Source organism: Ictidomys tridecemlineatus, chromosome 4 (assembly GCF_052094955.1).
Source record: "Ictidomys tridecemlineatus isolate mIctTri1 chromosome 4, mIctTri1.hap1, whole genome shotgun sequence".
NCBI classification, from domain to species: domain Eukaryota; kingdom Metazoa; phylum Chordata; class Mammalia; order Rodentia; family Sciuridae; genus Ictidomys; species Ictidomys tridecemlineatus.
In genome coordinates, this window is record NC_135480.1 from 87,252,131 (window position 1) to 87,275,938 (window position 23,808).

The 23,808-nt window shown below is 35.3% G+C and overlaps 1 protein-coding gene and 1 long non-coding RNA gene across 5 annotated transcripts; one reads left to right on the plus strand and one right to left on the minus strand.

Moving 5' to 3' along the window:
* Positions 1–2,460: 2,460 nt before the first annotated feature.
* Positions 2,461–5,693, minus strand: LOC120889686 (uncharacterized). 2 transcript variants are annotated; one of them, XR_005733718.2, is made up of 3 exons: positions 5,127–5,693; positions 3,894–3,958; positions 2,461–2,678 (listed from the first exon to the last, which is right to left on the minus strand). It is a non-coding gene; the product is annotated as an uncharacterized LOC120889686 (long non-coding RNA). The 2 variants fall into 2 exon arrangements; XR_013437860.1 differs by having other exon boundaries at positions 2,461–3,958.
* A 10-nt stretch (positions 5,694–5,703) lies between these two features.
* On the plus strand, positions 5,704–23,808 carry LOC101958300 (baculoviral IAP repeat-containing protein 2). 3 transcript variants are annotated; one of them, XM_013360237.4, is made up of 9 exons: positions 5,704–5,862; positions 7,111–9,179; positions 9,289–9,388; positions 15,111–15,189; positions 15,792–15,837; positions 19,310–19,552; positions 22,200–22,454; positions 22,977–23,018; positions 23,125–23,808. In XM_013360237.4, the coding sequence occupies exons 2-9, from the start codon at positions 8,348–8,350 to the stop codon at positions 23,316–23,318; spliced, it is 1,791 nt and encodes a 596-aa protein (XP_013215691.1). In that variant the 5' UTR covers positions 5,704–5,862; positions 7,111–8,347; the 3' UTR covers positions 23,319–23,808. The 3 variants fall into 3 exon arrangements, with proteins under 3 accessions (XP_013215691.1, XP_013215692.1, XP_013215693.1); XM_013360238.4 differs by having other exon boundaries at positions 22,377–22,454; XM_013360239.4 differs by lacking the exon at positions 22,200–22,454.

Sequence of the window (23,808 nt, forward strand, 5' to 3'; positions counted from 1 at the left end):
TCATTTACCCTTTCCTTGGCAAATTCCTACTCATTTTCCAGCCTCAGCCTAGAAGCAACTTCTTAGAGGCTTTCTCTCACTTCCCCTTTTTCTAAATTATATCCTTTTGGTTATGTCTCTAATAGACTCTTGTTCCTTTTTTAAAACACGTATCTCAACTTGTATTTATACATTTATTGTTTAGAGCCATGTTCTATTGTCTACATTTCTATAAGGACAAGACCCATGTATTTTGTTCGCCACTGTATATCCAGTACTTAGCACAGAATCTGACAAAAAATCCCTTATTGAATAAATGAATGAATGAACAACTTCCTGAATGCAGCTGAGATGTGATGGGGATTTCTTTTTTCTTTTTGTACTGTGAATTGAACCCAGGGGTGCTTTCCACTAAGACACATCTCAGCCTTTCTATTTTTTTGAGACTGGGTCTCCCTAAGTTGCTGAGGATTTTTCGAAGTTGCTGGGCTGGCCTTCAACTTGTGATGCTTCTGCCTCAGTCTCCAGAGATGCTGATTACAGACGTGGGTCACTACACCTGGCTAGGGGGGTGGATTTCTTTTTCCTTAAATGCAACTGTTGGTAAGTACTAAGGTCTATTCATTGATAGAGAATCATATGTCAAATTCTGTACTTCTTTTTTTAAATATTTTTATTTTTTAGTTTTAGATGGACACAATATCTTCATTTTATTTATTTTTTTAAATGTGGTGCTGAGGATCGAACCCAGTGCCTCACGCATGCCAGGCGAGCATGCTATCACTTGAGCCACATCCCGAGCCCCCAAATTCTGTACTTCTTTACATATCAAAAGGAATCTTTAGAAGGGAAAGATCAGTGTAGTTAAAAGAATTTGTGTAAGAAGTGGAATTTAGAACATTTTTCTCAATGATGAAACATGGCATTTCAACTCAGGAAAGAGCACAAGAAAAGACAGACACATAGCTGGGTGCAATGGCGAGGCCTGTAATTGAGGGGACTGGAAGGGTGAGGCAGGAGGACTACAAGTTTGGGGCAAGCCTCAGCAACTTACAGACCCTCTCTCATAATTAGAAAAAAAATAAAAAGGACTGGGGATAAGGAGATATAGATCAGTGGTAAAGGGTTAGGGATGTGGCTCAGTGGTTAAGTGCTCCTGGGTTCAATCCCAGGTATGAATAAAATAAATAAATATACAATAGATGCATAGGAAGAGTTTTGATCTCATTCATGATAGAGCAATAAAATTAAAACTACAGTGAGGGACTGGGGTTATGGTTCAGTGGTACAGCGTTTGCCTCACATGTGCCATCCTCAGCACCATATTTTAAAAAAATAAAGCTACTGTGCCTATCTACAACTAAAAAATATTTTAAGAACAAAATAAAACTACAGTGGACACTATTTCTTATCTAACAGTTGGAAACAATTCAAAAGTTGACAACGTCCTTCCCTAATGAAGTTATGGGGAAAACATGCATTCCCATTACATTGCCAGTCTGATTGAAAAATGTCAACATTCCCACAGATAAGCATTTAGCTATATCCAGCAAAATTACATATGAACTGACATTTGAATTAGTAATCCAACTTTTGGAAATATATCCTAAAATAAGATACATGTCCATGATCCTTCATTACAACACGATTAGTAATAGCAAGAATGGAAACCATCCAGATGTCCATCAGTAAGAAAGCCGTTGAATATACTATGGTACCAGTTTTGTCTCAGACCAGGGAAAACTTCTTCAAGTTGGCTCCTGAGTCTTTGACATTACCCAAGTAGTCTTAAGATTGCTTTTTGGTGGGAAGGAGAGGTTGAGAGCTCAAGGGACTCTCAGTGGGGTGAATGCCCTCCTCTGGGGTTTCTAGCTACAAAGATTGTGCTTATGTACAGATTGGTGCAGAACTTGTTCTTTCAGACCAGGAGCCTGACACTGAGGGCAGCCAGTGTGAATTCTCATTTATGGTGGTCCACTTGTGAGGAGTAGAAAGTTTGGTGGTCCATTTTCAGAATACTATAGTTAGCTTTAATTGGGATATGAGATCCAATTGTAGCTGTTTTAACTACAGTCCTTCCCTTAGCCTGCCTCAATTCTAAAATTAGCTAATCATGAAGATTATATCTCCATTTCCTCCTATCAGGGCAGGGAAAGCTCTGCATAAGGTATAAAAACAGGTGAACTGCCTGCCCAGATGTGCTTGCCAGCCAGGTTTGGTAGCTCACACATGTTTGATCTCTATGGGCACCTAAGTATTTCTAAAACACAGGAGGGAGGAAGTTGCCTGGCCAAAGGTTTGCTTCATGACCACTACAACACCTTTGCTGCCGGCCGCCACTCCACCCTCATAAGACTTGTGATGAGTCAGGGGTGGAAGGAGTGGTGACCCTTCAAGTTATTGGGCTTAGTGCTGTGTGTCTGCTTATTCCTCTTTTTTTTTTTTTTTTTTTTTAAGAGAGAGTGAGAGAGGAGAGAGAGAGAATTTTTAATATTTATTTTCTAGTTCTCGGCGGACACAACATCTTTGTTGGTATGTGGTGCTGAGGATCGAACCCGGGCCGCACGCATGCCAGGCGAGCACGCTACCGCTTGAGCCACATCCCCAGCCCTGCTTATTCCTCTTGATTACCGACTGCAGCTGTGTTCTACAGGACAGTCCATGGCAGATGCACAATATGGCTATGTCTTCTTTCCCTGCTGCTGTGACCAAGACAGAAAGAGGCCTTCGACTGTATTTTGAATCAAATTGTTCAAGTTAAACATATTATGGTGCTTCAAACCAATGAAATACTAAGCACAAAGTAGAAATATTTACATCTACTAGTACTGAATGATTTCCAGAATTTGAGAAAGGTAGAGAAGTATGCTATTTATTTAAGAAAAAAGGATATGCAAATATACATGTTGTATTTATAAAGTAAATACATGAATCATAAAAAGTGTTTTAAGTTATTACTTCCAGGCAGGAAGAGAAGAGAAGGGAAAATAAGGATTTTTTAGAGTAAAGAAAGAGAGTTACGGATGTATGAAAAGGTTTAGGGACTGGGGGTGTCAATCAGTGTTAGAGGGTGTGCTTATCATGTCTAAGGTCCTGGGATCAGTCCCCAGAGGGGGCTAATTAAAACCTTGAATTCCTAAATTTGAATTGGAAGTATCAGTATGAATTAATGATACATTTTGTTAAAAAAAAAAACAAACCAATATAACCTATCTCTGTCTAAAGACATGTATAGAAACCACAGAACTCCTTAACAGTATGACACAGGTTATGGTCTTTAAGGTTTGCTGCCAAAGGAAACAAAGTGCTATAGGTAAATGGCTTATGAGGGGAATGAGGTAAGAAATGTACAAAATGAGCCTGGAAAACAATAAAAAGACTACTAGAGTTGTGTCAAAGACTCAGGAGCCAACCTGAATCAGCCCCTACTGACCTAACATAAAACAATTTGGGTACCAATAGTAAAAATAAGTGTAATGGATTACATTGGATTCATAATGATAGCTACTCATTTGTAAAAGTTTTTGTCTAGCAGGAATGTTTTTAAAGTAGTATAAGATAATGATCTAATTTTATTTTCCACTAGAATAGCCTACTAGTCATCTTTTTTCACTAATATGTAATACAGTGTCATTCTTTACTCTAAAAAACCAGACTACTATGTACATATATATGAGTCTCTCTTTTTTTTTTTGTTCTTTACCTGCTTCCTTGTACATTTAAAAATGTGTCTTAATTACTATGGCTTTATTATATAACATCTTTTTATTTTCAATTTTTTTTTAGTTGTAGATGGATGCAATACCTTTATTTTATTCATTTATTTCTATGTAGTGCTGGAAATTTAACCCAGTACCTCAATATGCTAGGCAAACACTCTACCACTGAGCCACAATCCCAGCCCTATAACTTACCTTGTAGAATGTCTTTTCAATCCTATTTTTCTTCAAAATTGTCTTGAATTCTCTAAATAGTTTTTCTATATAAATATGAAATATGTTAGGATAGCAACCTCAGAAAACATATATAGCCTATTTAAAAAAAATTACCAGCTATGCTATATTGGCAATATGGGAAACAAATTTATTGAATAAATATGTAACTAAATAAATGAAAAACTAGACTCCATGGACATATAAAAGTAATATATATGTAACAGCATATAAGTAATACATATAAAAGTTATAGCACAAATAACAGTGATATTTATTATACCTGAATGATATTACATATTTTTTTGAGGGGATATCTAAGGCTTTTGAGTTTTTGAAATGCAACATCTCCCCTATTATAGTATATTCATTATTTTACTTTTTTGGTCTGACAAGAACTGAAAAAAGAGAATTAGTCTCAAATTCAGAATGAACAATTCTTGCTATCTATATTTTCCCACATATGTTACAAATGCACTGTAACTTTCCAAGACAAACAGCGACCTGAACTAAATATTGAATCACTATCAAGACTCATGTACATTTTTTTAAGTTTTTGGTCATAGGGAATCATGGTATTTCTTTTCTCTGAATCACAGACTGTCAGAAATACTTTCCTTTTCCTATTAACATCGGAACAGAAGATGTCCTATTCTTCGACTGACTGGGGTAGAAATGACACAGACCAGAAATGGGAAATGGTTCAGGGTCCTGGAATTCCCCTGGCTGCCTAATCAAGTGGCTTTTGAAATGTTTGCCCCCTGGGCTTCGCAAAAGAAAAGAAAGCATCTCATTTTATTGACATAGACTGCCTCGCAGAAATTAAAATATTGAAAAAGAGAAAAAGACGTCCCCTACAACAAACATTGCATGCCATTGGGTTGGCACACTGCTAGAAAAGGGTAAGACAAAAGGTTAAGCCAAGGTTAGGTTTTTTTTTTTTCCACCTACTATTTTCTGTCACTTAACTATTTAAAAGGGGTTTTGATAATGGCTTCTTCTGTGGTTCCACGAGTGTATATACACCATTTTATCCAAATATTCGAAAAATGTTGAGTGTGAGGCCTATTTCATGTTGCTAGAGATTAGTTTTGAAAATAAAGACACTTTTCACACAATACGGAAAACCAAAACTTTAAAAGTAAACAAAATGTGATCAATGATAAAATGCACCAAGTCTAAATTAATCTGCTGCTGCTGTCATTTTCAACTTACACAGGCGGATGCGGCAAGCTGATGCTACGTAGATGCACTGAGCTCAGAAAAACGGTTCGAATAATTTACTTTATTGAAAAAAAAAAAAGGGAAAAAATTCACTAAGACGGATTCATCCGTCACCTTAGACCAAAGGAGGCTTCACACCGTGGCAGTTTTGCCCGGGGCTGGATCCTAAACCAGGCAGCCCGCGGGAAGGTCGTGAAACTTCCGGGGCAATAATAAATATTCCCTCAGAGTTTCTCAAGATTCAAACGCAACGCTCCCGGCGCGCACGTTTCCCTCACAATACTGTTAGGACAGAGAAGGAGGAACGTTAAAGATGTATCGCCAGGTTCAAGACCGAAACACTAAGTCGTTGCGGACTGCCGCCTTCCCGCGCCAACCAGCCGTTAAGTCCAGCAGGGTAAACACACAGCACCCCGCCCGCAAACATCCTTCCGGGTTGTTCCTCTTCCGGAAACAGAACGCGCGCTTCACCCAGCTCCCGTGCCGTAGACGTCACGTACTTGCGCGGCACGTGATTCACGTCCCACGGCAGGACGTACTGACGTCACCGTGCGTCAGCGTTGGCCCAGCTGGGGTTTGGGGTTTGGGTTTTGGGGTTTGGAAACGGCAGAACGCCGCGGAGCTGGTCGTTACCTGGCTCTGTTTCGCTTAGACGCAGTTGCTTTCCTGGTGTGAGGAGGTCTCCCAGCAGCCGCCCTGCTTTAGTGCTTTCAGCGCTGGTACTGTGGTGAGTGCACCCCTTTCGGGGCCGGCGGGGACCCACTGCCCCGAAGGTGCGACCGGGTGGAAAACTGGGCCTGGGGCCGCTCCCCCAAACGTCAAGGGTCGCTTAGGGCACTCTTTCTAATCTCGCTGTAGCTTTTTTTTCCCGGAAACCTCAGTTGCAAGACTTGCAGTCGAAAGGGATATATTTTTAAATGACTTGTTTTCAAGCTGACTCAGCCCTTGGACTTTGACCAAAGTGTTTTCTGTAAGAATTTTTGCAAGATTTTAAACTTGGCCCTCAGTATTTAATATTTTGAAGACAGTTGTATGGCGGCGAGATATCACATTTCAGATAGTTGTAACTGTGCTCTGTCACCTAAGTAATCATATTCTGGGTTCTGAGAAATAACTCGGGGGAAATTAATGGGTAAATCCCATAGTTTCTTTTGTTTTCCCTTCCACTCTATGCCCCACCCAGCTACATTTTGCATAAAGAGAGCAAAATCAATACGGCTCTGTGTAAATAAAAATCTATAACTTAGAATATAAGAAAGGATCAAGAATGTAGCTCAGGGGTGGAGCGCTTGCCTAGCATGAAGGAGGTCTGGGTTCCATCCCCAGTACCTCAAAAAGGGAAATTTTCATACACACACACACGACCTGGTGGAATTAAGACAGTTTTATAAGTGGTCATATGGCCAAGGCCAATGTTTTACAGATGATTGTATTTTTTGTTTTTGAATTGCTTTCTGTGGTTGTTCCTTTGGAATTGCGAGGCAGTGTTAGTGTTTCAGGATTCATTAGGTTAATGAGCCTCTCCTGATGCCTTTTACCCTGAGTGGACTAGGCTGTGACTGGGCATTGAAAAATAATATCTGACTTTTTTCTGTGCTGTCACTAAACAGGTGTAGTGGTATCTCTTATTTTTCAACACTGTTCCGTTTTGTCTCCAACAAAGTGCCAGAGATATTATCTTTATGAAAAGGGAGGGAGACCAAGGACAAAATGTTTTTCTGTGAGGAAAATGTGCTTCTGTCTTTAAAATTGTACATTTAAAAAGATATCTAGTTCATGGTGTGGGGTAAATTGCATGTATCTATACAAGAGCTTTTCTAATTGGAAAGTTTTGGTGACAAATTGCTGGAATTCAGATGTATTATATAAAGTGTAGATCATTCTTAGACTTTACTGAATAAATTGAAGAGTGTCTAAGTTCTATGTGCCATGCAATTATAGTTTTCTAAAATACCTTTTTTGTTGTTCTTTTCAGATGTACAGCCCTGAAGAGTTCCCCCCTATTCATTTTTTCCCCTGCAGAAATGAATCTCATTATGGAAAGTGCAAAGCTTTATAAAGGGATAAAGTTTGAATTTTATGGAGTGTAATTTTGTGTATGAATCACATTTTTAATATATAGTTTTCATAAAGAAAGCTAGTAAATTCTGGTACATTCTGTGTAAACATTAATTTTATTGGTAATATAGTGTTAGGCATTTGTGATAACAAAAGAGTTGTCTTGGTAAATTGATTCCTCATTTATCATGACTGATACCATATCTGAATGGTCCTTAAATGAAAATCAGCTTATTTAAAATTTTTAATGCAATATAGAAAGTGTGTGTTGTGGAAATTTTATGGCTGATTTTTTGGAGAAAATACCGTCAGTTGACCAGGTATAATAAAGAGATATGCAGAGTTAAGAAGAAAGACAACGTGATACTGCAGGAAATAGAAACAAAATAGATAATGTTTAGCAAAGGTAGACAAGTTAACAGTGAGCTTTAAACAATATTCATTTGACATCTCTTATAACAGGTGTAGGACACAATAAGGCTTTGGGTGTTGACGTCCCCAAAAGTTGTTGGCTGAAGCTAATATAACCCACTTAAGTCAATTCTGTGATAAGTTGTGTGCAATTAGCTTTTAAATAATGTGACCCTTTGAAAATTTTAATTACTTATTTGCTAGAATAAGATGGGATTATTTTGGATTTCACAGTAAAGTGCTTGTAAAGGGAAAAAAGCCTAAATTTAACTTTACTTTTGTGGCATAATCAGTAATTGTCCTTATATCTAGACTTTATAGCTTGTAACCAAAAGCAAATTAAAAAACATAATTTAGGTATTCTATAGTTACTTAGAATTTTGAGAATATAAACTTCTTTGAAAAATAGTTTTAATATCTTTATAAGTGTGTAAACTCTTTTTAGGCCTTTAAGTCAGTTATTATACCAAATTGTGAGCAAATAGCGTGTAGGTTACTTAAAAGTGTTAATAGAATCCCAAAGTACTCATAAGTATCTTGGTAATTTAGGAGAAATATAAATCTAGTAAAGAAGGTATGGTGGTTCAACTAAATAGAAGTCTTTGATTTCTTTTTGTGGCAAAAAGTGACAAGAAATTGTATGTGAAAGTTTTAGTCATCAAAAAGTACTTCTTTCTACTCATGCACAAAACTACCTCCAAAGAGTTATCCAAGATCCCTTGCATCAAAAAATAAGGAGTATAATGGAAGACAGCACAATCTTGTCAAATTGGACAAATAACAACAAACAAACAATGAAGTATGATTTTTCATGTGAGCTCTACAGAATGTCTACATATTCAACTTTCCCCATCGGTGTTCCTGTTTCAGAAAGGAGTCTTGCTCGTGCTGGTTTTTATTACACTGGTGTGAATGACAAAGTCAGATGTTTCTGTTGTGGCCTGATGCTGGATAATTGGAAACAAGGAGACAGTCCTATTGAAAAGCATAAACAGCTATATCCTAGCTGCAGCTTTATTCAGAATCTGGTTTCATCTAGTCTGCAAGCCACCTCTAAGAATACCTCTCCAATGAGAAACCATTTTGCACATTCATTATCTCCTAGTTTGGAACGGAGTGGCTCATTCAGCGATTCTGTTTCCTGCCTTTCACCAAATCCTCTTAATTCTAGAGCTGTTGAAGACTTCTCTCCTCTGAGGACTAACCCCTATAGTTATGCAATGAGTACTGAAGAAGCCAGATTTCTTACTTATAATATGTGGCCCTTAACCTTTTTGTCACCATTGGAATTGGCGAGAGCTGGCTTTTACTATGTAGGACCTGGAGATAGGGTAGCCTGCTTTGCCTGTGGTGGGAAGCTAAGTAACTGGGAACCAAAGGATGATGCTATGTCAGAACACAGGAGACATTTTCCCAACTGTCCGTTTTTGGAAAATTCTCTAGAAACACTGAGGTTTAGTATTTCAAATCTGAGCATGCAGACACACACAGCTCGAATGAGAACATTTATGTACTGGCCAGCTAGTGTTCCAGTTCAGCCTGAGCAGCTTGCGAGTGCTGGATTTTATTACGTGGGTAAGAAAAAAATAGCTATATGCTTTTCTAATTTTTTTCCCCTAATTTGTTTTGACTTATGTATTAGAACATGTGTATAGTCGATTTTTGGTCCTTTTTTTCCATTTAGATCGCAATGATGATGTCAAATGCTTTTGTTGTGATGGTGGCTTGAGATGTTGGGAATCTGGAGATGATCCATGGGTAGAACATGCCAAATGGTTTCCAAGGTAATATATATATATATTTTCCTTCCTTTTCATTGCTGGGATACAGGGTCTTTGAACATGCTAGGTTTACACTCTACCACTGAGCTTTAGCCCAAGTTTCTGTCAATGTGTTTTGAATATGCATTCCTACATAAAACCCAGGGCTTGATTAAGTTTACTTTTATATATAACAAAGCCTCATCATGGGTGATTAGTCTTTCAAAGGACCAAATTAAAATGTTTAATCTTTCTGTGTACTTTTCTTCTTTTGTAAGCCATGCACTCTGGATATCATTTAACTTATTTTTGTGACTCATTTGATAGAGCACGAGCGAGCTACAGTGACATACTTCCTTTAGCTATGCTTACTGTCCATAGTTACTACCCAGGAGTCTATTCAGATTATTAAACAAATGGATTAATCCACTTATGAGGTCAGAACTCTCAATCCCAGTTTTTTGCCTTTGAACATGCCTAACATGAATTTTGGGGGAACCTTTCATCCAAATCACAACAGTACCCCTTATATACTGACACATCATTATCTCCTACTCCTGCCAGTTACCTGCTGGCAACTTCTTTCTGTCTTTATAAATTTGACTATTCTAGGTACCACCTGTAAGTGGAATCATGTGATATAGATAATGTTTTCACCTGTGAATGCGTTTCACACTAATGAAGAATATCTTGCAACATTTCAGCAAATTATCCTTTTTGTCATTTTTGTATGATACCTGATGAAAAAGAAGTTGAGGGCTGTACATATAGCCCAGTGGTGGAACTCTTGCCTAGCATGCTCAAGGCCCTGTTTAGTCTGCCATGGTACCAAAAAAAGAAAGAAATATTTGATTATGCATCAGTACATTGTTAAAAATTGTACTTTGTGTCATCACTATTCATTATATATGATGTAGATTTTTATTTTTGACTCTGAAAAATGATAGTTAAAATTATAATGTAAGACAAAACACTTTAATTTGAAATTTACTGATATTATAATATCAAAAATTGCTTTCAAATTCCAGTGTTTGAATTGCTACATTTTGTTCTTTGTAAAGCAAAACAAAATTCTTAAATTTGTAATTTGTGTTTAGTTTTAAATGGCTAGCAAGGGAGAAGACTTGAGAGTGCTTTTTGATAAGTACTTTCCTGAAAACAACAGGTTTTAGTTGTGAATAATCTTTACTCTCAGTAAATGAAAAACCATAATGGATAATTATTATCACTGTAGTTTAGCACAGTTCACTTACTCATTTGTCAAATTTTAGGTACTGTTTAGAACTATTTTAGATGCCAGAGATTTATCAGACAAATTTCTACCTTCATGGAGTTTATTGGAGAAGGGAGAAATATAGGGCAGCAGGGTTAATTATACTTCATGTCTTTAACCATTAGAAATATACAGTAATCAGTTCAACAGTAAAAATAAGTTAAAGTTATATGAAGGTCAGGCATATAAGACAATTAGCTGTGTCGTCTAAGTGATGAACTTGAATCTTTAGTGTGTTTATATGTTCTCTACTAACTTCTAGTGTGTTGCTAATACTTTTCAGAGTATTCTGTTTTAAAGGGGAAGGAAATTTTTGTTTATTTTTTAAAAAGGTTTGTTGAGTTATAATTTACACATAGTTCACTTTGAGTTTTAATGCACTGAGCCATATAATTAGTACTGCAGTTAGAACATATAGAACATTTCCATCAACCCATAAATTTGCTGAGTAGAACTTCAGTGTTCTCATGAACAGAGTTTTGATTATTGACTTAATTTCTTTACTAGTTGTAGATGCATTCACATTTCTACTTCATGATTTTAATCATGGTAGGTTATAGTTTCTAGAAATTTGCCCATTTCTTGATTATCCAGTTTTTTGTTGTATAGCAGTTTATAGCAGTTTCTTATGAGTTTTTATGTTTCTGTGATAGCAATTGTGATGTCTCCTCTTTCTGATTTTGTTTGGGTCGTCTCTCTTTTTTTCTTAGTTTAGCTAAAGCTTTGTTGATTTTTTTTATCTTCTTAAAACACCCATCTTTTGTTTTCTATTAATTTTAAAATAGTCTGTTTATTTTTATTCTGATCTTTTTTATTTCCTTTCATCTGTTAATTTTGATCTGATTCTTTTTCTAGTTCTTTGAGATATATGGTTAAGTGTTTTTTTTTTTAATATGGGTATTTATTTTAGAACTAGTTTTTTAGTGAATCCTATGAATTTTGGTATATTATATTAGAATTTTTGTTTTTATCAAGATTTAAAATTTTTTTCCGTTTCTTCTTTGATCCATTAGTTGTTGAGGTACAAAGAGTACTGGCTTTTGTCCTCTTATTGATTATTTCATACTAGTATGATCTGTAAAGATACTTGAAATGATTTTAATCGTCTTGAATTTGTTGTGACTTGTTTTGTAATCTAACTTATGATCTGTCCTGGAGAATTTTCTTTGGTTGAGAGGAATGTAGATTCTTTTGCTGTTGGATGAAGCCCTCTGTATGTCTATTTGGTTCTGTTTGGTCTGATGTGTAGTTCAAGTCCAACATTAGCTTACTGATTTTTCTCTCTGGAGCATCTATCCATTTTTGCGAGTATGGTATTAAAATCTCCTACTATTGTTATATTGCTATTTCTATTAAGACCTTTGTCTCGTGTTACAGTTTGTTTAAATATAACTATCCCTGCTTTCTTTTGATTTTTATTTGCACAGAATTTTTTTTCTACCTTTACTTCCAAATTGTGTGTTCTTATAGGTAAATTGAGTCTCTTGTAGATTTTTATCCACTCAGCTACTCTGTGTGTTTCGATTGAAGATTTTAATCCATTTACATTTAAACTAATTATCAGTATGTAAGGACTTACTATTGCCATTTTGCTAATTGTTCTCTGACTGGTATTTCTTTTATTTCTCTGTTGGTGTCTTTCTTTGTGATTTGATGATATTCCACCATGTGCTTTGTTTTCTAACTGCATCTTTTGTTACCAACTGTAGGTTTTTGCCTTGTGATTGCTGTGAGACTTATGTAGAACATGTTATAAACATAACAGTCTATTATAAACCAACAGTTTAATTTCAATTGCATACAAAAATTCTCCCCTTTTGCTCTACCCCTTCCCCCTTATGTTTTATGGTTTTGATATGTATTACATCTTTCTTTATTATATATCCATTAACAAGCTATTGTGGCTATAGTTATTTATATATACATATATGTTTATATATAAATAACTTTGGGCTTTATGCTTGCTTGCTGGGCAAGCACTCTATCACAGCCATACTCCCAGCCCCTTTTTTCTTTTTGACCATTATATATTAAAGTGATTTATATATAGTCATTACACATTTTGAGTATTCTGAATTTTATTGCATTATTTATCTTTTTTTAATATATATATTTTTAGTTGTAGTTGGACACAATATCTTTATTTTATTGATTTATTTTTACGTGGTGCTGAGGCTTGAACTCAGTGCCTCACCCATGTGAGACAAGCACTCTACCGCTGAGCTACAACCCAGCCCTGCATATTTATCTTTACCAGTAAATTTTACACTTTCATGTGCTTACACGTTACTAATTAGTATCCTTTTCTTTCTGCTTGAACTCGTGGACATTTCTTAAACCATTGGTTTTGTTTTGTTTTGCCTTTTTTTCCCTCCCTCTCTATTTTTTATGGTGCTGGGCATTAAACCCACAGCCTCATGCATGCTAAGTAAATTACCTGTAATTGAACTACATCCTTAACCCTCTAGTATTCCTTGTAAGGCAGATTTAGTGGTATGAATTCCCTCAGCTTTTTTGTCTGGTAAACTGTATGTCTCTTTCATGTTTTTGAAACAGACATTTGCCAGGTAAAGTCTTGATTTGTAGGTTTTTATTTCCAAACACTTTAAATATATCCTTGAACTCTTTCTTGACCTTCAGAGTTTCTGCTGAGAAATCTGCTGGTAGCCTTTTGGGGTTCCCTTGTATGAAATGCGTATCTGTTCCCTTGCTGCTTTTAAAATCCTCTCTTTTAGCTTGACATGGTGATATTCCCCTATAGTTCTAGGTGTTGGAGGCTGAGGCAGGAGAATTGCTTGAGTCCAGGAGTTCAAGGCCAGCCTGGGCAACATAGTAAGATCTCACCTCTACCAAAAAAACAGTTCTCACTTCATTTTTGATTTTTGACAGTTTATTTTAACATGCCACAGTCCTCTTTGGGTAGAACGTGTATGGGGACCTTTGAACTCCCTGTGCCTGGACATCCATCTGTCTCCCTAGATTTGGGAAGTTTTCAGCTCTTCTCTAATCTTTTTGCCCATTTTGCTTTGAACTACTTGTGATCCCCCTTCCTCAGCCTCCTGAGCCATTGGTATAACAGGCGTGCGCCACTGCACCCAGCCTCTTTTTTTTTTTTAACTACAACTTTTTTTGGTGGAGAGTAGCCTTGCATGTGTCCTGTGTGTTTTGTTTGTTTGTTTCTTTGCTTGTTTTGTTTTAATGGTTTTTTCTTAGTTGGATTGGCCACAATACCTTTTTATTTATTTATTTTTATGTGGTGCTGAGGATTGAACCCAGTGCCTCACACATGCTAGGCAAGTGCTCTACCCCTGAACCACAACCCAGCCCCATGTCCTGTGCGTTTATTGGCACAATTAACTCTTGTAGACTTTCTGTACTGATTTTGTTGAGGAAATATTTTTATCTAGGGTGAGTGTGATAGCATTGACTCTGTAGGATGCCTAGTGGCATAGTCTCTATATGACTCTGTTAGCTGAAGTCATTATGAGTGAGGAGTGCAAGGATCCTGTATCCAAGGAAGCAGCAAGGGTTGTTTGGGTCTTTGGTGGCAAAGTTGCTGGAGACTGGATTTCTTTTTCTCATGGGAAGTATCATGGCCAGTAGCATCTCTTGTGGCACCAATTCTACTCTCTTGGGCAGATTAAAATAATAAAATAATAAAACCTTTTCATTTACTTAACAGTGGCTTTTGAAGAGCAGATGCTTTTAATTTTATTGGTGTCATTTTTTCAATTTGTTTCTTATGGATTATGTTTTTGATCTTTTATTAATTTTTTTTCTTTTTTTCATGCTGGGGTTTTTCTGTTTTCTACTAGAAGTTTTATTGTTTTAGGTCTTTCATTTAGAAACTTGATCTATTTTTAGTTTATTTTTGCATATGATATGAGCGCCAGTCAAAGTAGGGTTTTTTGGCATATGGATATCCAGTTATTTAACACCATTTGTTTAAAAAAGAAATAGAATGGTAGTAGATGTTAAATGAATTGCTTCCTGGAACAACTTTGAGAAGCTGTAGTAATTTAAAGACAAGTGTTTGAGAAACACAGTGTATGTAGATGAAAATATTTGATTTTATGTTTTCCAGAGGGAATATGGTAGATTGTGCTTCAAATATAATTGAAGAGTAAATGTTATCGAAAGTTTAGCAGTTAATATAATATGAAAGATAAAATTTTAGGAATACTGATTTACAATTTCTGTAATACTGTTAAGCTTGATAAGTAAATTGTGTTTAACAGTTTTTCAGCTTGTGCTCCTTTCTAGGTTGATATCTCTGTTGGTGTGTTAATTGAATGTTAGAAAATATCGAATATATCACATATTAAGAATGTGTATGCTTTATGATAATATTGTTTCTCTAAATGTTTTTGCTATGAGTTGTTATCAAGTAGGTTTGAAAGCTACTTTTCTAGAATAATCAGATTATGCTATTGGTATAATACAATATTTAAACATATTTTTCTTATGTTTTAGGTGTGAGTTCTTAATACGAATGAAAGGGCAAGAGTTTGTTGATGAGATTCAAGCTAGATATCCTCATCTTCTTGAACAGGTAGATATATTTCTAAAATTAATAACATTGAATTCTGCTATGTGATAATTACAGAAATATTATTAGAAGTGATATTTACTTCTGTTTGCTTATTAATTCTAGTTACATAGTTTGTGTCTGTATTAATAACACCTGATATTTAATTTTGTTACCAGTGTGTTTGTTCAGGGCTCTTTAAAAAATATTGTTTTTATTTTTTTGAAAAATTGTCATCCTACCACTGAATAAATTTGCAATGGGGTTGAAGAAGGATTTTAGTGGCTTTATTTTTTTCCGGGAAACAAACAGAAAAATAACTTGTTAGAAGTTGAGATCTTTTGATAGTAATCCAGTTCAAACCTTACTGTCCAGTAGAATGAGAAAACATTACTATATCTTCTTATTCCTGAGGTGGAAAAAATACTTGAATTCTAATTTGGAATTGAGTGAAGTTTAAGGAAGGATACATAATTATGGTAAAACAAAGCAAAGTGAAGTATGTGAATTACCTGATTTTCAAAAGACCATATACATTTATTTAAAGTAAACTTATTGTAGTGCTACTGTTCAGATTGTTTTTGAGATTACTGATTTTACCTTTTAACTTTTCTCCTGTTTCATAGCTGTTGTCAACTTCAGATACTACTGGAGAAGAAAATGCTGAACCAAGTATGTGTGAAAGTATTTCATATATAGAATGAGAATGTTTATAAGAATGTTAGGAATGAAAATATGTTTAAAAAAAAAAAAAAGAAAAGAACAAGGGGATGTTTCTGAAGCCATAGGAAAAAATGCTGGGAAATTAACAAATATTATGTGCATACTAAGATTCATGACATATTAAAGGATTATAGAAAGTTTTCCAGTATTTAAAGTACTGATAATTCCAACTGGGAGACAAGACACATGCAAACAACAACAATAAAAAACAGCTCAAAGCAAGGTCAAATGAGAGGTACAGATATGTCCTCCGAAGAGGAAAAGATTGTTGTGACTACCATGATTGAGAAATGGCCCAGTTTACATTTGAAGTAAGAATCAAGTTAGATGTTAGGTATTAAATCAGATATATAATTTTTCAGTGCAAGGATATCTTTGAATTAGAACTTAATTTTAGCCATATCTGTTAGTATTTAAATGTATATATGTACATACATTATGTGTCCAAAATTATTAAAATATATACCGTTTTATGTACTAATTACATCTGCAAAGGGGTGCACTCTGTTCTTCACACAACATTTCAGAAGGAATTTGCAGATTTGTAACTGAAACAGAGAAAAGTGACCAAGGTATGTGAGTACTAGAAACTGACTTAGAAGGACTGGATAAAGGATTAGGTAATATTTGAACAGAAGGAGTATCTTGGTACATGGTAACTGTCTCCTATAATGGAGCTGGGAGAGATCAGATAAGTCATGGTACTCATTGTTGTTATTTAAAATTTGTAAACACAGCTGTCAAGTGGACTGCCCTGCAATCTTGCTGCAGTTCCCTAATAAAAATCACTTTGCCAGTCTTCAAAATGGCTATCTCACAAACAGAACCACCAATCTACATTATATATCTATATTTTTCTTTCTGTTCTTCTATAAAACATGAATTGTTCTTCCCCCTTCCTACCAGTACTGGGGGGATTGAACCCAGGGTACTTTCACCACTAAGCTGCATCCCCAGCCCTTTTTATTTTTCATTTTGAGACAGGGCCTCGCTAAATTGCTGAGGCTGGCCTTAAACTTGCAATCCTCTTGCCTCGGCTTCTCATGTCACATGGGGTTACACTGCACCCCTGTGCTGGCCTCATTCTCTGGATTCTGTTATGATGTTGCTTTGGTAGTGATTTGCCTTTGTCATAATCACAGAGAACTGCTGTTAGCAAGTCTATAATATGATCTGTTAGTTAGCTTTTGATGTAGTTGAATGCTTTATCCTATTTTTTTTCCTTCCTGTTTTTGTTTTTGCATCCCGCTGCCCCTCGTAACATTCCACATACTCTGCCCACATAGCAGAACCTCAGCCTGTACCCGCCCTGTGCCTGTGCTTTGCCCTCCTTAACATACCCTCTTTCTTAGCTTCCTTGATATTAAGACTCTTGGTTTTCTCCTATTTTCTTCATTGATCATGAACAGTTTTCTTTGCTGCTTGCTTTTTCTCATTTCTAAATGACGGCGTACCCTTCCTGTTTAGCCCAAATTTCTTTCTTTTTCTTAGCCCCAGCCTATAATGTTCAACCATCTGTTTAAATTGCAAAAATACTTCCCTTCTTATAAGTTGTATCAGAGTTAATATTGCAAAGCAAACATTTCTCCTCATCCTTTATTCCTCAGATTTGCTCCTTTTCTGGTCTTCCCCATCTCAGTTAATTGTACTTAATGGTATTTGCTAAGGTTAAAAGTTCTTAGTTTGTGTATTTAATCTATTAGGAGTCCTTATTTCTGTCTTCACAACATATTCCAAATATGATTGCTTTGTAACCATCTCTGCCACTATCAGTCTAATCCATAATATCATCATCTGTCATAATATTTTAATAGTTTTTCCTGTTATTCATTTTTCCTTATTTTCCACAAAGCAACCAGAGTCACTTTTTGAAAACAAAACAATTTTATCAATCCTCAGCTTAAAGCCCCCCTGGAATATTCTAACAAACTTAGAAAAAAACAAAAGATAAATTTCTTACGGGCCTCTATATCATCTGGGCATTGTCCTCTCTGATCTTCTACCAAGCTTTTCCCTTGTTTTAAGGCTTTACACTTGATTCTGTTGAGAGACTTCTTTTCAGGTATTCCAGTAGCTCTCTCTTTCCTATCATTCAGGTCTTTTGTTTTGTTTTTATGGTGCTGGGGATCAAGTCTTTGTTTTGAAGTTTTTTCTTCAGATAGGGATTCCACATGGATTTGAACAAAGTTGTTCAGAATGCTTTTTTGACAATGTATGTTTTATGTTTATTGGAACAATTTTCCAGCAGATGGCAGTACAGTTTCTCGAAGAAATATGGCTGTAATTTCACAAAATGCCATATGAACTAGCATTTACCCCGTTACCAGAAAATGCTTCCCCAACTACCCTCTCTAAATGACCTCCTGCCTCCTACTTTCTTCTCTTTTTTTTTTTTTAAAGAGAGAGTGAGAGAGGAGAGAGAGAGAGAGAATTTTTAATATTTATTTTTTAGTTTTCGGCAGACACAACATCTTTGTTGGTATGTGGTGCTGAGGATCGAACCCGGGCCACACGCATGCCAGGCAAGCGCGCTACCGCTTGAGCCACATCCCCAGCCCCTCCTACTTTCTTTTTTTTAATCACTTATTTATTTTTTCCTTCAGAGAATCTGTTTTTATATAAAACCATATTACTTGCTTACTGTTTTAACCACATTTTTTATTACTACTTTACATACATTTTTGGGTGAACCAGTCTTCTATTTTATTATACTTTTTCATTTTATATTATTTGGTTCCAGCTATCCACAAGCTAGATAGTTTCTTTTTATTCTTCCTGTGCATACTCTTTTTTTTGCGGGGGGGGGGGGGTGGTCGGGATGCTAAGGGTTGAACGCAGGGCCTCATGCATACTTGGCAAGTGCCTGGAGATAATTTTTCACTTTTGTTTTTATAGCATATTGTTTTCCAAAAATGAATATAAGAATCATTTGGGTGAATTTTTAAACCGTAAAATTCCTTTCTCAGGTATGGTGGCAGAGGCCTGTAATCCCAGTGACTCAGAAGGCTGAAGCAGGAGGGTTGCAAATTTGAGGCCAACCTGGGCAACTTAACCAGACCCTCTCTCAAAAAGAGCTGGGGGTGTGATAAAGTGGTAGAGCACCCCTGGATTCAATCCTCCATAATGGAAGAAAACAAAAAAGAAAAATTCAAATTCTTCAGCCTTTTTTCCTAGAGAGTCCTTCATTAAATAGGTCTAGGTTGTAGTCTGGGAAGTGGTATTTTTAAAAGGCATACCATATTAATTAGCCATTATCGAGTTCAGATTTTTAATAGAGTTATAGGTAAATTGATGCATATAATTCATCTTCCTGACCAGGATGTGAGAATAAAGGTTATGTCATAGTCATTTTTTCCCCCATAGTTTATGGAATTTAATACCTTATGTGGAATTTAATATTAGCAAATGTCTTTTCTAATAGTTGTTCATTTGGGACCTGGAGAAAGTTCTTCAGAAGATGCAGTCATGATGAATACACCTGTGGTTAAATCTGCTTTAGAAATGGGCTTTAGTAGAAGTCTGGTAAAACAGACAGTTCAAAGTAAAATCCTAACCACTGGAGAGAATTATAAAACAGTTAATGATATTGTATCAGCACTTCTTGATGCTGAAGATGAAAGAAGAGAAGAGGAGAAGGAAAGACAAGCTGAAGAAATGGCATCAGGTATTTTGGAATGTTAATTATCTACATTATTTTTCAGTGAAGTTACTAACTCATGTTGCAGGACAGCATCCTTTTCTCGTACCCACTTACTGCTGGTAACAATTCTTAGGCGTTTCTAAACTATATCTTCTCTACTACCTCTCTCTTGCTTCTACTTGAGAACCACTGAGTATGGCATTTTTCTGTATGATTATTTCCTGTTAAGATTCTCTAAGTTATACTAATCAGAATTTTTAACAAAAGTTCTTTTCTTGAGCAATATTATATTTCTTCTTCATACATAACAAATTTTAATCATTTTTAAAGGCAAGATTTTAAAATTGGCTGCAGATATTACTTCTACTTTTAAAAAAAGTTCCTTCAAATAATATTTTTAATATATTTTTCTCACCAACCCTTTACATATGAAAGGATCTCCTAAACAAGGGAACTTAGAATGAAATCCTAGGGTTTGATGAGAACCCTCTGCCCAACCGGAGGATGGTATGGAACTGATTTTGGTATTCATCTAGATTGTTTTAAGTCTCAGCCTCTCAGAACAAGTAATCATATATTCCTTAAACCAGTATTTGTTGCATATAAACAGCAGTGCTAATACTGTGCTAATCTTGATGATTGTTCTCAAGGAGCATGTAGATTAGCTGGGAAGAATCATATGCAAACGACAGGATTAAAGAGCTAAGAAAGATAAATTTTGCATAATGTAGTTTAAATTGCAGTATTGGGTTGTAAGAGACTGTTCTTTTTAAGCTTGTAAAGTAGTTAGGAATAATTTAAGACACCCTTATTGTGTGGCCATGGAGCAAAATGTTTAAGACCCGTGGATTGAAATAGATTTGTGTTTAAATTCTGGCTTTTTTCAGTTACTAGGTTAGCAGTTTGTTCAGCTATAAGTCAGCTTTCTGATCTGTAAAATATGGACAGTAATAGTACCTATCCCACAGGGGTACTGTAGGAATTAAATGAGATATTTCTAGTAAAATACTTGAGCACAGTGCCTGGCACATAAAATTTCTTTTCTGTTAATTTTTTATTGTTGTTTTGGTGCTAGCAATTGAATCCACAGCTTCATGCATGCCAAATATACAACACTACCACTGAAGTGCACATCTAGCCCACCTTTTTTAAGTATATTGATTTGGAAAGTACTAGTGGCTGGTAAAATAAAGGATCTGAGGAAAGTGAAAAGATTTAAGGATTATAAAGCAGTTAAGCTCATGTAGAATTACTGTTGTCAGTGTACTTACCTTAATTTTGTGTCTCCAACTTTGTGTATGTTTCAGAATAGTCTTGAATTATGGATATGGGAAGGTTAGTATGTGAAAGGTCAAATAAGGAACAGGGTAAAGAGCTAAGTATGCTAATCAGAGAGCATCATTGGAATAACCTAACTGATCTGTAGATTGGAATGGGAAATAAACAAAACCAAGAGACAGCTCTTGTGCTAGTAGAATTGGGAATGATGTGGGGATTTTGAAAACATAAAGAACAAATTTGTTAGCAGTGAGGCACAGGTTGTGGTCAGAAAAGGAAATTTCATAGTTTTAAAATGAATAGAGCTGTTTGTTTCTAGAAAGTTGTAAATGGGGAAGGAAACTGGACTTTTTATAATTTATTTCTAATGAGATTTATACCTTATAGCAGTGTACTTTAAAAAAATGTTTTAAGTCTGAAAGTAAGCAGCTTTATAGTGATTGGGGCTGCGAAAGGAAGAATTATGAATAATACCATAGCAACTTATATTCCATAATAGTAAATTACTTATGAAATTTTATGTGATTTGAGATTAAAGGAGAAACATTTGCTTTTTAATAAAATCAAGCTTGATTCATACGTAATTTATTTTAAAATTGCTATAAATGTAGACAGTTTATTTAAAAAAAAAAAACAGCCAACTATGTGCCAGATATTGTACTAAATTCTTTTTGTACATTAATCCTCAAAACAAACTCCAATAGACCGTTATTTGTATTTTACAGATGAGGAAATTGATTGAGGTTTATGGATGGGGATGTTAGAGAACTTGGCCAGTAAGTGGCTAAGCTTGCATGGGAACCTAAGTCTTATCTTGACTTTGTAGCTGAAGCTCTGCAAAATTATAGTTCTGCTTTCTGAGTATAAGATGTTTAAAAGAACCACTGGTCTAAGACACCTGGTTTTGCAGCTTATTCTGGACAAGCCACTCATTCTTTTCTGAGTCTTTTTCTCTATCTAAAAATGGAAGGCAGTAATACTTGCCTTGTTTGATTGTTAGGGTATATGTATTAGATGAAACAATTGATATGCAGATGCTTAAAAAAAGTAAAGTGATATAATGTAAATAGAAGTATTATTGATTCCATGGTGAGTCAAATTCAGAGGTGAGAAACATTTACTACCTTTATATTTGCTGCTTACTGTCAACAGAATAAAGAAAACAGGGTTCTAATATGTGTTAGTATCTCAACTTTAAAATTATAGAAATAGAGACCCTTATTTTCTCTACTGTTTTATAATCTTCTGGAAGTTTTCCAAATGACAGACTTTAGAATGCAAATAAGTCATTTTGTTCTTTTTCAAGCCCTGTTCAGTAGGGTTAGTTGTTAATGACTATATGATTGTAGTGGAGGAGTTTAATGGATTTTTTTCTTTCTTTTTTAAAATAAAGATGATTTGTCATTAATACGGAAGAATAGAATGGCTCTTTTTCAACAGTTGACATGTGTCCTTCCTATCTTGGATAGTCTTTTAAAGGCCAACGTAATTAATAAACAGGAACATGATATTATTAAACAAAAAACACAGATACCTTTACAAGCAAGAGAACTGATTGATACCATTTTAGTTAAAGGAAATGCTGCAGCCAACATCTTCAAAAACTGTCTAAAGGAAATTGACTCTACATTATATGAGAACTTATTTGGTGAGTTTGTTGGGAAAATCATTTTAAGAAATCCTTAGCATTATGTTAATGTTTCTGACAAGCAGAATAAATCCAATTAAAAAATTTAACTTCTGCACCAAAGGGGGTGTCTTTTGGGGCTGGGGATGTGGCTCAAGCGGTAGCGCGCTCGCCTAGCATGCGTGCGGCCCGGGTTCGATCCTCAGCAGCACCACATACCAACAAAGATGTTGTGTCCGCCGAGAACTAAGAAAAATAAATAAATAAATGTTAAAACTCTCTCTCTCTCTCTCTCTCTCTCTCTCTCTCTCTCTCTGTCCCCCTCTCTCACTCTCTCTTTAAAAAAAAAAAAAAAAAAAAAAAAAAAAAAAAGGGGGTGTCTTTTATTGTCCAAGTAATATACCTAAATGTAATAGTTCTTGATAATATATAGCTTTCTGTATTGATATTTGTATCGTTCATTGGATAGTATGTGAAAAAAATTCAACAGTTTTGTATTTACCTTCATAGAATGATGATTTTTGTATGCTTTTCTTTCCTCAGTGGAAAAGAATATGAAGTATATTCCAACAGAAGATGTTTCAGGTAAAATAGATTTAAGACTTAAAACCAATGTGAAATATTAACCTTTTTTTTGTATCAGATGTAAAGTGAAAACTGAATTTCACTAAAGTTCTTTTTTTTTAATTAGGTCTGTCACTAGAAGAACAGTTGAGGAGATTACAAGAAGAAAGAACCTGCAAAGTGTGTATGGACAAAGAAGTTTCTATTGTGTTCATTCCTTGTGGTCATCTGGTAGTATGCCAGGAGTGTGCCCCATCTCTAAGAAAATGTCCTATTTGCAGGGGTATAATCAAGGGTACTGTTCGTACATTTCTCTCATAAAAGAATAGGCTATATTTTAGTCTTTACCAAAAAGCCTTTAAGGTGTTGTTGAACATTGCAAGCCATCTAAAATTAAAACAAGGAATGTTTGGTTCTTTATTTAGTAACATTTATGTTCTATTTAGGTATGAATAATCTTATTTCAAAAAGAGATAGTATTGTATATTTAATCTTAATCCGTTTAGTTTTAAGAGAAGACTTGTTTTTCATGAACTAAATCAGTATGTAAGTGTGAACACAGGAAGAATTAAAGGAGTAGTGTCAGTGTTGTTATGGGTCATTTCAGGAGTTACTGGATTTGGTATTTATGAAAGCTTTGAGTACTACATTACACTATAGTTGAAAAACTAAATTAGTAACACTGGAATTCATCACAGTTGTTGACAGAGTCTTTGGTGCTTTTACTTGTTTTGTTAAGTAAGGATTTTTCTGTTACTGATAAACAATATTTCCCCTAACCTGTGAGAAACAATAAAATGCTTTATAATTA